This window comes from Achroia grisella, unplaced genomic scaffold, assembly GCF_030625045.1.
Source record: "Achroia grisella isolate CSIRO2021 unplaced genomic scaffold, CSIRO_AGI_Agris_v1 utg544, whole genome shotgun sequence".
Classification (NCBI taxonomy): Eukaryota; Metazoa; Arthropoda; class Insecta; order Lepidoptera; family Pyralidae; genus Achroia; species Achroia grisella.
The window spans coordinates 1,026,573-1,039,525 of NW_026712929.1; the positions used below are offsets into that span (position 1 = coordinate 1,026,573).

Below are 12,953 nucleotides of genomic sequence, written 5' to 3' on the forward strand. Positions count from 1 at the left end.
GTCAATTTGGCACCGCTGGAGAGACTGTAGCACAGCCCACGTCTCGATCGAATCAAAGGCTTTTTCCACATGTGCCAAGCAAAGTGGCAGGTTGTATTCTTCGGTCTTCTGAATTACCTGCCGCAGCGTATGAATGTGGTCTATGGTACTGAAGCCTTTTCGGAACCCGGCTTGTTCGGCAGGCTGGAAGTCGTCAAACCTGCGCGCGAGACGTTTCGTGATGACTCTCGAAAACAACTTATAAACATGGCTCAGCAGTGTTACGGGTCTGAAATTCTTCAGAAGCGATTTGTCTCCCTTCTTGAAGAACAGAACCACCACACCTCTTTGCCATGCTTGAGGCGTTCTGCCCTCGAGGATGACGGAGTTGAATAGCTTCTGGAGGATTCGTAAAACAGGTCTACCTCCAGCCCTCAGAAGCTCAGCAGTAACTCCATCATCGCCCGGCGCCTTGTTGTTTTTAAGTTGTTTAAGAGCCATACCAATTTCGTACAGGCTGACGTCCGGGATATCTTCGGTATAGTGTCGGGTTAATTTGGCTCTAGAGTCTTTCGCCGTGTTGTTAAAAGGTGCCCGTGTTCTTCTCAATTTCCCTCAAAAGTTCGGGTTTAGACGATACGATCCTGCCGTTATCCGTCTTAAGTCGCGTCAGCTGGCTCTGTCCGGCAGCCAAATCCCTGTTAAAGACTTTTGCCCTTGAGAGCCCTTGTTTTTCTCAATAGACTCCTTTACACAATTTGTGTTAAAGTGGCGTAAGTCACGAGTTAAGGACTTAGAGATTTGCCTGCTAAGTTGCCGATACTGGGAAGCGTCAGTCGGAGACTTCAGGACCATACTTCGCCTTTCATCCATCAGTTTGAGGGTAGAGATAGACATTTTTTCTTTCTGCGCGGCGGGTTTTGAAATGCTTAGACCCAGCCGCATGGACAGTTTCCACGAACCTGTTGTTGTATGTGATTATCCACATCAACGCAGTCACCAAGGCATTCGAAACGGTTTTGCAATTCGAGCTGAAAGCTTTCGAGGTTTTGGATCTGTATAGGCGTAGGGCGGAGCGTAGATTTCATCAGTCGGAATCGTTCCAGATTCGGATTCAATGTGCCTCTTACCATCGGGTGATCGCTTCCAATTTTGACGGCATTGATCACAGAGACATCATTGAAAATCTGTCTTCTCGTTGACAAGATGAAATCTATCTCGTTTTTTGTGGCACCATCGGGACTAATCCACGTCCATTTCCGGTGTTCCGGCTTCCTGAAGAAGGAGTTCATCACAAATAGGCTCTCCTTCTCCATAAAGGCGGCCAGCATTTGACCTCAGAAGTTCCGATCACCGATACCAAATTGCCCCACTATCAGCTCATCACCGCTTCGTTTACCCAATTTTGCGTTAATGTCCCCCATGATAACGTTAAAATGAGTCTTTGTATGGCTCTGGAGGTAACCTCATCGTCGGAGTTCGTCGAAGTTGGAGCGTATACTTGGATGACCTTCAACGAATACCGTTTGGTAATTCTGAGTATCAGGTACGCTATACCCTAGTCGACACGCTCTCGACCTTGATAACATTATTTACAAGGGACTTGTGGACGAGGAACCCAACACCGCATTGGGACAGTTGATCGCCTTCCCGGAAGTAAAGTAGATTGCCGGATTTCAGGACTAGTCTATATTGACACCTTGCCTTCTACAGTCGTATTTTTAATTAGACGAAGCTAGCTGACAGTAGCTAATGTCACTTTGTAAAATAATGTTGCCATATTTAAAGTAATAGTGATGCGTTCAGTTCTCGTTCAATCAGATGAATGAATGTGAACAGTTAATCATTTCAAACTATAAAAGAATAATATTTCTATTTTACAATAAAATTGTATAAAAGCGCACTGATATAAGTTATTAGTAGTATGTAACAACAATCAGCTTTTTGACGGCTTATTACAAGGCTCGGCTCGCGGCGCGGCGACAAATGCCAACACCGATCAATGCCGCGCGCGTCGGTCGCCATTTTGTTTGTATTCGGCTTCCAACCTCTGGTCTGATAGCACGAATGTTGTTTCTGCGCTCACGCTGTTTAGTTATTATTTTTGTTAAGTTTTTCGTTACGTTGTGTTTATTTGTTGCTATATTGTTTCGTATAAACGATATGGATCCTCAACCAAGCACGTCAAGCCAAAGCTTGTCTCCAAGAAAGAAGAGACCACGGATAGCTTTAAACGTAACCGAAAAAGTTATGATACAAAACGTCTACAAACACGTATTTGAGGAGAAAGCAGCTTCACTACTACCTATTGAGACTCCTGAAAAAAAAGAATGTGTTTCGAAAACAGCTGACATTTTGGGAATTGGTGTAACCTCAGTTTATAGTGTATTAAAAGAATACAAAGAAAATTAACAATTTAAGTCTCCCGAAAAACGAGGACCGAAACACAGTTTCAAAGATAAACTAGACGATTTTACTTTTGCCGCTATAAGGCAAAAAGTACATCAATTTTTTTATGCAAATGAGCCACCCACCATTGTAAAGGTAACTTAACCTTTATTCATTCTACTGTATTATATTCTGTGTCTATCATAATGTTCTTTGTAAAACCAAGTATAAGATTGCGTAGACTTCCTTACTTAAAAACTTTTTACATTACTTTACAGATTCTTAAGGCAGTCAATAATGACCCAGACTTACCCAATTTTTCTTTGATTACATTAAGAAATGTTATGAAACATTTAAATTTCAAATATGTCACAAAATCAAGACAAAGCATTTTAATTGACAGACAGGACATTATTTTATGGCGCCAGCGATATCTTCAAAAAATTAAAGAGTATCGAAGGGAAGGAAGGTATATTTATTACCAAGATGAAACCTGGATCAACGAAGGTAATTACAATTTTCAGCTTTCTTTACATTTAATTGTACTTTCAATAATTAATTAATATTTTTCACTATATTGAAGGTCATGCACCGAAGAAGGCATGGATTGACCAGACAGTGTTATCGTCCCGCCAGGCCTTCCTAGATGGCTTGACCACTGGCTTAAAACAGCCTTCAGGAAAGGGCAAACGATTAATTATCGGCCATATAGGCGGGGAAGAAGGATTCGTAGAAGACAGCTTATTAATATTTGAAGCAAAAAAAAATAAAGAAGATTATCATCAAGAGATGAATGCCGATTCCTTTGAGAAGTGGTTTAGGGGGATCTTGCCAAAACTAAAACCAAATTCCGTGGTAGTGATGGATAATGCCCCATACCACTCCAGGAAACTAGAATCGCTGCCTACAATGTCTTGGATTAAACCTAAAATACAAGAGTGGCTAACGAGCAAAAATATTTCATTTGAAGCAACAATGGTTAAAGCTACTCTTATAGAAATTGTACGGCAGCACAAACAAGAACATTGCGATAAGTATGTTGTGGACGAGATGGCAGCGCAGCATGGGATAATTGTTTTACGTCTGCCCCCATACCACTGTGAGCTGAATCCCATTGAGTTGGTATGGGCGCAGGCTAAAGGATATGTTGCAAGAAATAACAAAACCTTCAAAATGACAGAAGTAAAAAAACTTTTTGAAGAAGGCCTTCAGCACATCACACCTGAAAAATGGAGTAGCTGCGTATCTCATATAATTAAAGAAGAAGACAAAATGTATGGTCTCGACCACATGATCGACAATGTTTCAGACAGATTTATAATTAATGTCACCGAAAGCGATAGTGATGATTTTTTATCTGATGATGAATAAAAACAATTTATGTTATAAGCGATTTTTTATTTTCATTACCTACCTATAAATGTTATATTTTATACATCAATAGTTTCAACTACATGATGCATTGAGAATAGGACAGTCTTACAAGTTTCCTCGCAATGTTTTCCTTATTGTCTAAAACACTCGGTATTCAGTATAGGTAGATACTATAGGAACTTAGTCGTCGAAAACTCGTTGATATGTACCAAGCACGACTAAAATTCGTATCCCGTACCCGATATCGGTAGTTTGGCACACTAACTATTCACTAGACAATGGAGGCAATTTCATTTATTAAAGAGTTTTTTCAATGATTCACTTTGTTACAACACTATTTTTATTTCATCAAAAACTGACAACACAGTAAACGTCAGTTTACTTCGTTTAATTAAAAATACGACTATAAACCACAGACTTTTTCATTCATACCGTTCTATACTTACTATGTTGCTCTGTGGTAACAATCTATTCTTTGTTGGTAGACAACTGATGACGTTTTCTTAATCTGTGATAGCAAATGACAACTCTGTCTTCGCTTCGGTTCTCTGCTATCAAATCAAATCATCAACATATTCAAATTAAAACTATAATAGTTAATTTTTTTAAACAAAATTCTTATAAGTTTACATCGTTTAGTGTTACGTCGATTCAATTTCAGTATGGCTAATTACAATCCCAATGATTTTACTTGGCAAACACAGAATAATGCACAGAATTATTCCTTTGATACTTCTAATACTTACGCAGATCCTGCTCAGGCATTAGGTGAGTATTTTATACACAGTAATTAAAGGTTTGTTATTTAACATTCTAAGAAAAATTATGTAAATAATCTACTTGTTTCAGATTTCCAGACATTTCCCACTGAACAACAGAACTTCTCTTATGAGTCTACACAGGGATCTGTACCTGCTAACAATAACCAATATTATAATCCAAATATATTCACTCCTGCACCCCTCGCTGGAGAAACTATTGCTGATACAGATTTTGATGAGCCACCTTTACTTGATGAATTAGAGATATATCCTGATAGGATTTTGGAGAAAACTTTAGCTGTTTTAAACCCTTTTCATGGCCAATCAAAAGCAGATGATGCTAATTTCTTGTTAAGAGATACTGATATAGCTGGCCCTATAGCCTTCTGTTTAGCACTTGCAGTGTGTTTGTTTCTTTCAGGGAACAAGGCACATTTTGGTTATGTATATGGTCTTTCTGTAATGTCAGTTATCTTAATGTATTTTTTGTTATCCTTAATGAGCCGTACTGAGGGTGTGTTTACTGTTTTAAGTGTTGCCAGTGTATTAGGATATTGCATGTTACCAATGGTGGTTTTAGCAGGCTTGGGAATATTTGTATCCTTGGAAGGAACTATTGGACTAGCATTATCAGCATTGGCAGTAATTTGGTCTGCATTATCAGCAAGCAGACTGTTTGTAACAATGTCTGGAGATGCAGAACAGAGACCTCTTATTGCATACCCCTGCGCTTTAGTTAATGGAGTCTTTGCATTGTTAGTACTTTTTTGATAAGTGACATGTTATTGTATTGTTACTCAATTATAATAATTTTTATATAAACATAGAGTGTTTTGTATTTAGATAGAGTGATTCTTAAACAGTATACCTAGTTTAAAATTATTTTTTTTCTGCAACTTGCAACAGCAAGTGATGTTTATTATTCCAAGTTGAATGAGAGTGCCAATAATAATAAAAATCCAGTAATATATGGCTGGTTTTCATAAAAACCAGGATTGTTCTTTTAAAATACTGTCATACAAACATAGCTTTTAACAATAATTTATACATCTGAATTTCCTAGATACAGAACAACAATACTTACATATGTTTATGGATTGATGCAATATTTTGCTTATACATGTAATTTATGGTTAATGATTGAATACTAAATACAATTTAGTATTTCTATGTACTGCATAAAAGAAATATTACATGTGTGAACCTGTATGATAGGCATATATTAAATAATATAAGAAATATGAGAGTAAGAAGTAGTATTTTTTATATATAATTAAAACAATTATTATACTAATGTTACTATTATTAAAATATCTACCCTTTATATTATTTTCATTCAATAAATTGACTTCATAATTATGTTTTGTATATTTTTTTATTTAAATAAACTACTTACTGAAAAACTTTAGTAATAAACTCATTACAGCAGCTTGTATTGCTATTTCAAAATTATTGTTATTTAGTTAGTGGAAGTCTTTAAGATTTAGTCTGCAATTGTAAGAATTGGATGTACAGATACAGCAATACCTGATTTTATTGGTGAGGTTTCATAGTCTACAGTATTATAATATTAATCTGCAATAAAAACAGGTACTGTATACCAGATTTCACACAAAAACAAAACTTATTAAAATATTCTAATATAATTTGAAAGATACTAAATAAATACAAAATATAATGCCACAAAATATTTTTAATGAAATTAAATATGCTATTGTACTAACTAATTTTACATTCGACTGTATAATGTAGGTTTGTCACTAAAGAAGTTTTTCAAAATCATAACTTGAGCGAGAGCCACACACAAAATTGCAAAAGTCTCTCCCATGGACCACCAAAACACTCTCTCATTGAGATCTTCAGCTCTTTTCCGGCTCTGAGCTTCACGTAATCTGTGGTGAGTTTGATGATCAATAATTTGGTTTAATGCTAAGTGAATATCATTTGCAGATGTCTCCAACTGAAAATAAAACAAAATGATTTTATATAATTGCCATACATAATCCTCTTTTAAAGTTTTGAGTTTACACGATAAATATTTAAATTTTGAGTTATGTTATGCATAATATCAAAATTTGTATTGTAATTATGTAGACCTGTACTAGATGAAAAAATATCGTACTTTATATAGATCAACCAGGGTAAAGTAGGTGTTTCTACTCTAGCAATTGATTTTAGGTAATAAGAACTGTAGAATACCTACCTGGGTAAGGACAGTTGCATGATCTCCAACTCCTGGAAGGGCTTTCTCTGGTCCCACATTCAATTCCATATATACAAGTTTGTGGGAGAAAGTACTGAATTCATTGCTAAAACAAACTTTGTATACACCTAAAAGGAAAAGCACATATTTAATGAATTAAATTAGTAATTGAAATTTTATTTTTTTTATACTACAGTATCTATGATTGTACCTGTTTGTTGAGCTGTGAATTGATGTGAGTCATATTGCATTTTTTGTTGTTGGTATATTATCTGCTTATTGGGTCCTTCCACTTTTACATCTACATCATATTGGCCACCGGTAATCACCTGTAGTTTTAAGCAATAATCAAAGAATTTATTATTTTATTTAAATAGAAACAGAAAATGAAATTAGAAGTGACGTAAAATATTTTTTTAATGTAGTGTGTTAGTTATCCTCTCTATTACCTGATATTCCAAAGCAGCAGAGGTGTTTTTTTCAATTTGTTCATAAAAACATTCTACAGCACTATCGGGCAATTCAAATGTCAGCTCAACACTTTTGCCGAGAATTCCATTAATTATGGTAAACAAGACCGCAATTAGAATTGGGGAAACAGTCATTTTTTCTAAAAAATAATCCTATAGGATAAAAATTAATACGTATTTTATATAGATAAATAGAACAATACACAGACAACAGAGACTAAGAGTGACACTGGTAGTGACTGACAGATGTGGATGATTTGGACTATCTGGGGTGTTAACATGCCATGGTGACAACATGGGAAATACCGTACAGAAAAAAAAGGCGGGAAACGTTAAACTTGGCGGGCGCGTTTTTTCTTTTGATTTAAATTTTATACATATTTTTCATTATTTAGTGATTGTGATACTGTATTTAGTTCTTTAATATCTATTATTTAGTTTGTTTATTGTAGTTAGTATAAATAGTTAGCTGTTTTATTGGTAAGTTTTTCGTTTTTTCATTTCTATGGACGATCCCCCCGACCCGGGGGGATTTGTCCCTCCGGCTTCTAACTATGTTACAATTTCATGCGAATCGGGTATGGAAACCGATACGTCTTGTTCAAACCGATCGATAAAACGCAGTCGGTTACAAAGATTTTGTAAAAGTTGTAATAAACGGAGAAGAAAAAATTCTTCAGATAAAATTACAGATTGCCACTGTACAGATGACATAAATGATGGCATTGAAATACAAAAACCTCTCACGGAAGTGATTTTCACTCCACAATCTGTAAATTTAGATCCCCCTCATCCATCCACATCTAAAGAAACAAATGAAAATAATAATATTTCTGAACCAGTAGCAAGGAAAATGTATGAACCCACAGACCATGCCCCATACTTAGTTCATGTAGTAAGACAAGAAAAGTCTCCAAATGACGGTACTACACTTCACCCTGTGACATTTGGTAAATTCCTCAAAAAACAGTATTTTAAAAACATTATTAATGGAAGTGTAAAACGCATTGGACGAAATAAAATTGCATTATCTTTCTCAGTTTACCATGATGCTAATACATTCATTAATCATAACAGTTTAAATGATTACAAATTACAGGCTTTTATACCAACATTTAATATTACACGTATGGGTCTGGTACGAGGTGTTCCGAGTGATTGGAGTCCAGATGAAATATTACAAAATATTTCTGTTCCTATCGGTTGTGGCAATATACTTAAAGTAAGACGGCTAAATTACAAAGTTGTTGTTGATGGCTCTCCCACTTGGAAACCTTCTCAGACAGTAGTAGTCACATTTGATGGTCAGGTACTACCAAAAAGAATATTCATGTGTTATAATGCATTACCAGTGGAATTATACACTTATCCAACTATACAATGTTTCAATTGCTGTCGTTATGGTCACACTAAAATTCAATGCAGGTCAAAGCCACGTTGTTTTAAATGTGGTCAAAATCATACAGGAGAAACATGTGATGTTGAAGATGCTTTTTGCTGTTTATGTTCAGGAAATCATTTTTCTACTAGCAAATCTTGTCCAGAATTCAATAGACAAAAACAAATAAAGTTATATATGGCTGAAAATTGTATTTCATATGCTGAGGCCTCAAAATTGCACCCTGCTGTTACAAAGCCTTTTGCTGAAGTCCTTTCCACGCCATCAGCACATGGAACATCATTCAGCACTTTAAAAAATATATCTGAATCAAAAACTTATAATGATACTGCTTTTAAACAATCTTATAAAAAAACTGTATTCTTAAAACCTAAATCTCCTCATCAATCCTATGTTGGGTATGATAAAGTTGCCCATGAGAATATTATAAAAGATTTTAATATGCCCTCCCCTTCTAATGGCTGTGCGCTTAACAGTCAGTATAAAAATGAAAGTCAATCTAATATTAAAGAAGTTATTATTTCATTAATCAACTTACTTGTAAGTTCTAATATAATACCGTCCCACGTTGCCCCATTTATAGAAATATTCAAAAATCTACTCCATAATGGATCAAGTAGTCCAATGGAATTGCAGAAGTGTACTTAGCAAAAAAAGTGATTTAATTCATTTAATCAATAAATATCAACAACCACTTGTTATTGCACTAACTGAAACTTGGCTTAAACCTGATTATAATTTCAAATTATCAGAATACTCTTGTATTCGAGATGATAGGCCAGATGGGTATGGTGGGGCTGCCTTACTCATCAATAAAGCTACTCATTTTTCTTCTATTTCTTTACCTCTTTTTGACAAAAACAATATTTCTATGGTTGCTGCTGTTGTCAGCGATATTTGTTTAGTCTCCCTTTATATACCTCGTCCTTCCTCTTCAATTATTGCATATTTAAATGAGTTATTTTCAATTCTTCCTAAACCTTTTTTAATTATGGGTGATTTCAATTGCCATCATCAAGCTTGGGGCAGCTCCTATTCTAATTACCATGGTGAGCAATTGTTAGGCCTTCTTGATTCCCATAATCTGTGTGTTTTAAATGACCCAGTACCTACTCGTATTACTGCTCCCACTGAAAGAAATAGTGCTGTAGATCTCTCTATTTGTTCTTCCAATTTATCTTCCTCTCTATCATGGTCTATCCTTTCATCTGCATATGGGAGTGACCATTTTCCTATTATCATTTCATTACCAATTCATAAAAAACATCCTCGAAAAAGAAATTATTTTTACAAACATAAGTTAAATAATAATAATAATTGGGATAAATTCCAAATTGGTGTACAAAATAAATTATCATCTCTCCCTCCTATTACTTCTGGTAATGAATCGGACTGTTCTGAAGCCCTCAGCAAAATTTTGATACAAGTCGCTGATGAAGTTTTTCCTGTAAACAAACATAATAATAATAAAATTCCTTCTCCACCTTGGTGGGACCATGAATGTACTACAGCTATTAAATCCAGGAAACTGGCAGAAAGATTATATTGTAATGATATGAGTTCAGAAAACTTCACCAATCTATCTGCCCTACTAGCCTCCACCCGGAAACTTTTAAAGAAAAAGAAGTCAGAAGGATGGAAACGTTTCTGTTCTTCTATTTCGCCTCATACTCATCCTTCCCTTGTATGGCGTAATATAAAAAGATACAGATCTGCTTTCCAAGATTCTCCTTTTTTTACATTATCAGAGACTACAGCTAACGAGTTTCTAGATCGTTTAGCACCACCCTACGTATCTCATATGGATCCCATAACGCGGCCACTTTCCACCAATAAAAATATAAACTCTTCAGCTCTTGACAGTCCTTTTACATTTACGGAACTTAAAACCGTTCTGTCTCATACGAAAGATTCATCTCCAGGAAATGACCACATTCCATATTCATTTTTAGCGAATATTAATGATGAATGTATGTTGTATTACCTTAATCTCATAAATTCAGTAATGTTAACTGGGAATATTCCGTCGTCATGGAAACATCACACGGTATTGCCAGTTAAAAAACCCAACAAACCTTCCGATGACAGTAGTTCATATCGTCCTATAGCTCTTTCCACAGTTCTTTTAAAAATTGCTGAAAATTTAGTAAAAACTCGTTTAGAGTGGTATGTCGAAAGTAAAAAACTATTAGCTGAAAGTCAGTATGGGTTTAGAAGGGGTAAAAGTACATTAGATGGAATCAGTCTGTTCGTTTCAGATATACGTTTGGCATTCTCTAAAAATCAGTCGGTAGTTTCAGTTTTCTTAGATATTAACTCTGCGTATGACAATGTCAATATTAACATATTATGGAAAAAGCTTTGCGATTTGAATGTTCCTCCCATACTTTCTAACTTTATTATTAATATTTTGACGGAAAGATCCATTAGCGTTATATTGTCTGATTCTAATATTTTGTCTCGAGTTGTATGGAAGGGTCTCCCGCAGGGATCACCACTCAGTCCTCTTTTATATAACATCTATACATACGACTTAGAGTCATATGTAAATCAAAACAGTGAGAAAGTCGTTGTACTTCAATATGCGGATGATTTATTGATGTATTTTATTGATCATTCTGTTCAAAAAGCGTGTTCTTTAATTTCCACTTCTTTAGAAAAATTAAAATTTTGGATGGATTGTAACGGTCTTGAATTGTCTGCGGCTAAGAGTGCAGTTGTTCTGTTTTCTAGAATGCGAGTTCCACCCCCTATAAATATCTGTTACAATAATCAGTGTATCCCAGTAAAGACAAAAATAAAATTTTTAGGCATAATTCTCGATTCTAAATTATCTGGTTTACCACATTGTGAATACGTTTCAGCTAAATGTGAACGACTTCTTAATATTCTAAGATGCCTTACGGGTGTGTGGTGGGGATCCCATCCATTTCAATTAAAACTAATATATAATGCTCTCATAAGGAGTGTTATGGATTATGGTACATTTATTTTGGAACCTGCTAATGCTACAGCCCTAAAAAAATTGGATAATATTCAAGCTAAAGCTCTAAGGATTATATTGGGCGCCATGAAATCTAGTCCCATTAATGCGATGCAAGTAGAATGTTGTGATCCTCCATTGTATTTAAGGCGTCAGTATTTATCTGATAAATTTTTATTTCGTATTTTACAGTTTTCTAATCATCCTCTGATCCCTAAATTGCAATCGCTCTCTGATCTTGTTTCTTCGTCATCCTATTGGTCTCATAAATCTCTACCTTGCTTAGTAAAAAGTTACAGAACTTTTACTGCCATCCGAGCTCCCACTCATCGATCTCCCTGTCTTCCATTATTTAGTTCAGCATATGAATCTTTAACTTTTACCCCTGATGTTCATTTTGATATTAACATAGAAAAAGAACATCCTAATGTAAATGCAATGTTTAATCAAGTAGTAAACTCTAAATGGGAAAGCCATCATCAAATTTATTGTGACGCATCGAAACACTCACATACAGGAAATGTTGGTGTAGGAATTTACCACTCACAATATCATATAATTCAGAAAATTAAATTTCCACCAGAGACCTCTGTTTTTACTGGTGAATGCTATGGAATTTTTAAAGCAGTAGAATATATTAAAATTTTTAATCTTAAGCAAACTGTTATATTTACGGACTCTAAAAGTGCTCTTCAAGCTCTAATTAAATGTCCATTCAAATCATCTAAACAGTATCCTCTAATTTTTGATATCCGAGATATGTTGAATAGCATTCGTCTCAAAGGACATATTGTATCTTTTGTTTGGATTCCGGGTCACTGTGGCATTCGGGGCAACGAAAAAGCAGATTTGCTTGCGAATGAAGCTATATTATCTGGAGATCTTTTTCCTTATAAAAACTTTTGCCATGATCTGACTGCCTTGTCTAAGTCTTGTCTTCATGATTCATGGAGTCAAGATTGGACAATAAGTAGCAAAATTAAAGGGAAACAGTACTGTTTAGTCCAACCGTTTATAGCTCTTAAACCGTGGTTTTTCAAATTACATCTTGATAAAAGATCAACTAGTGTTTTGATTCGTATGCGAATTGGTCATGTTTGCAGCCCTGAACATTTAACAAAACTACGTATAAAAGACAATAATATCTGTGAATGTGGAGAAGATGTGGGTGATCTAAATCATATTGTGTTTTCCTGCTCCTCTTACGATCGTTCTTCATTTATAGAGACACTCATCTCATTAGAAATTCCTTTTCCTTCATCCATTGTATGCCTATTAGCTCATCCTAATCCTATAATTTATAAATCTCTTGCGTCTTTTATTTCCCATAATAACATTAAACTTTAAAACCCATGATCACTAATTCCGAGTATATTCAAAATTTAACCCGTTCCTT

General features: G+C 35.0%; 3 protein-coding genes across 3 annotated transcripts; 2 read left to right on the forward strand and 1 right to left on the reverse strand.

Annotated features, from left to right (window-relative positions):
• The first annotated feature begins 1,415 nt into the window (after positions 1 to 1,415).
• Positions 1,416 to 3,738, forward strand: LOC131847954 (uncharacterized). The gene is made up of 3 exons (XM_059197684.1): positions 1,416 to 1,508; positions 2,646 to 2,874; positions 2,951 to 3,738. The coding sequence occupies exons 1-3, from the start codon at positions 1,416 to 1,418 to the stop codon at positions 3,736 to 3,738; spliced, it is 1,110 nt and encodes a 369-aa protein (XP_059053667.1).
• A 498-nt stretch (positions 3,739 to 4,236) lies between these two features.
• LOC131847846 (protein YIPF5) lies at positions 4,237 to 5,824 on the forward strand. The gene is made up of 2 exons (XM_059197516.1): positions 4,237 to 4,509; positions 4,591 to 5,824. Exons 1-2 carry the CDS (start codon positions 4,404 to 4,406, stop codon positions 5,271 to 5,273), a joined length of 789 nt encoding a protein of 262 aa, XP_059053499.1. The 5' UTR covers positions 4,237 to 4,403; the 3' UTR covers positions 5,274 to 5,824.
• Positions 5,825 to 6,177: 353 nt separating this feature from the next.
• On the reverse strand, positions 6,178 to 7,419 carry LOC131847847 (transmembrane emp24 domain-containing protein 7). Its single transcript, XM_059197518.1, has 4 exons — positions 7,155 to 7,419; positions 6,917 to 7,034; positions 6,706 to 6,833; positions 6,178 to 6,462 (listed from the first exon to the last, which is right to left on the reverse strand). The coding sequence occupies exons 1-4, from the start codon at positions 7,308 to 7,310 to the stop codon at positions 6,232 to 6,234; spliced, it is 633 nt and encodes a 210-aa protein (XP_059053501.1). The 5' UTR covers positions 7,311 to 7,419; the 3' UTR covers positions 6,178 to 6,231.
• Positions 7,420 to 12,953: the final 5,534 nt, after the last annotated feature.

Excerpts from the sequence above, each read along its gene's own strand:
- LOC131847954 (XM_059197684.1), top strand. The coding sequence starts at position 1,416 with ATGAGTCTTTGTATGGCTCTGGAGGTAACCTCATCGTCGGAGTTCGTC. Across the intron at positions 1,509-2,645 it reads CCTTCAACGAATACCGTTTG|ATTCTTAAGGCAGTCAATAA; the intron begins GTAATTCTGAGT and ends ATTACTTTACAG. Across the intron at positions 2,875-2,950 it reads TGAAACCTGGATCAACGAAG|GTCATGCACCGAAGAAGGCA; the intron begins GTAATTACAATT and ends ACTATATTGAAG.
- LOC131847846 (XM_059197516.1), top strand. The coding sequence starts at position 4,404 with ATGGCTAATTACAATCCCAATGATTTTACTTGGCAAACACAGAATAAT. Across the intron at positions 4,510-4,590 it reads AGATCCTGCTCAGGCATTAG|ATTTCCAGACATTTCCCACT; the intron begins GTGAGTATTTTA and ends TACTTGTTTCAG.
- LOC131847847 (XM_059197518.1), bottom strand. The coding sequence starts at position 7,310 with ATGACTGTTTCCCCAATTCTAATTGCGGTCTTGTTTACCATAATTAAT. Across the intron at positions 7,035-7,154 it reads CTGCTGCTTTGGAATATCAG|GTGATTACCGGTGGCCAATA; the intron begins GTAATAGAGAGG and ends TTAAAACTACAG. Across the intron at positions 6,463-6,705 it reads ATGCAACTGTCCTTACCCAG|TTGGAGACATCTGCAAATGA; the intron begins GTAGGTATTCTA and ends TTTTATTTTCAG.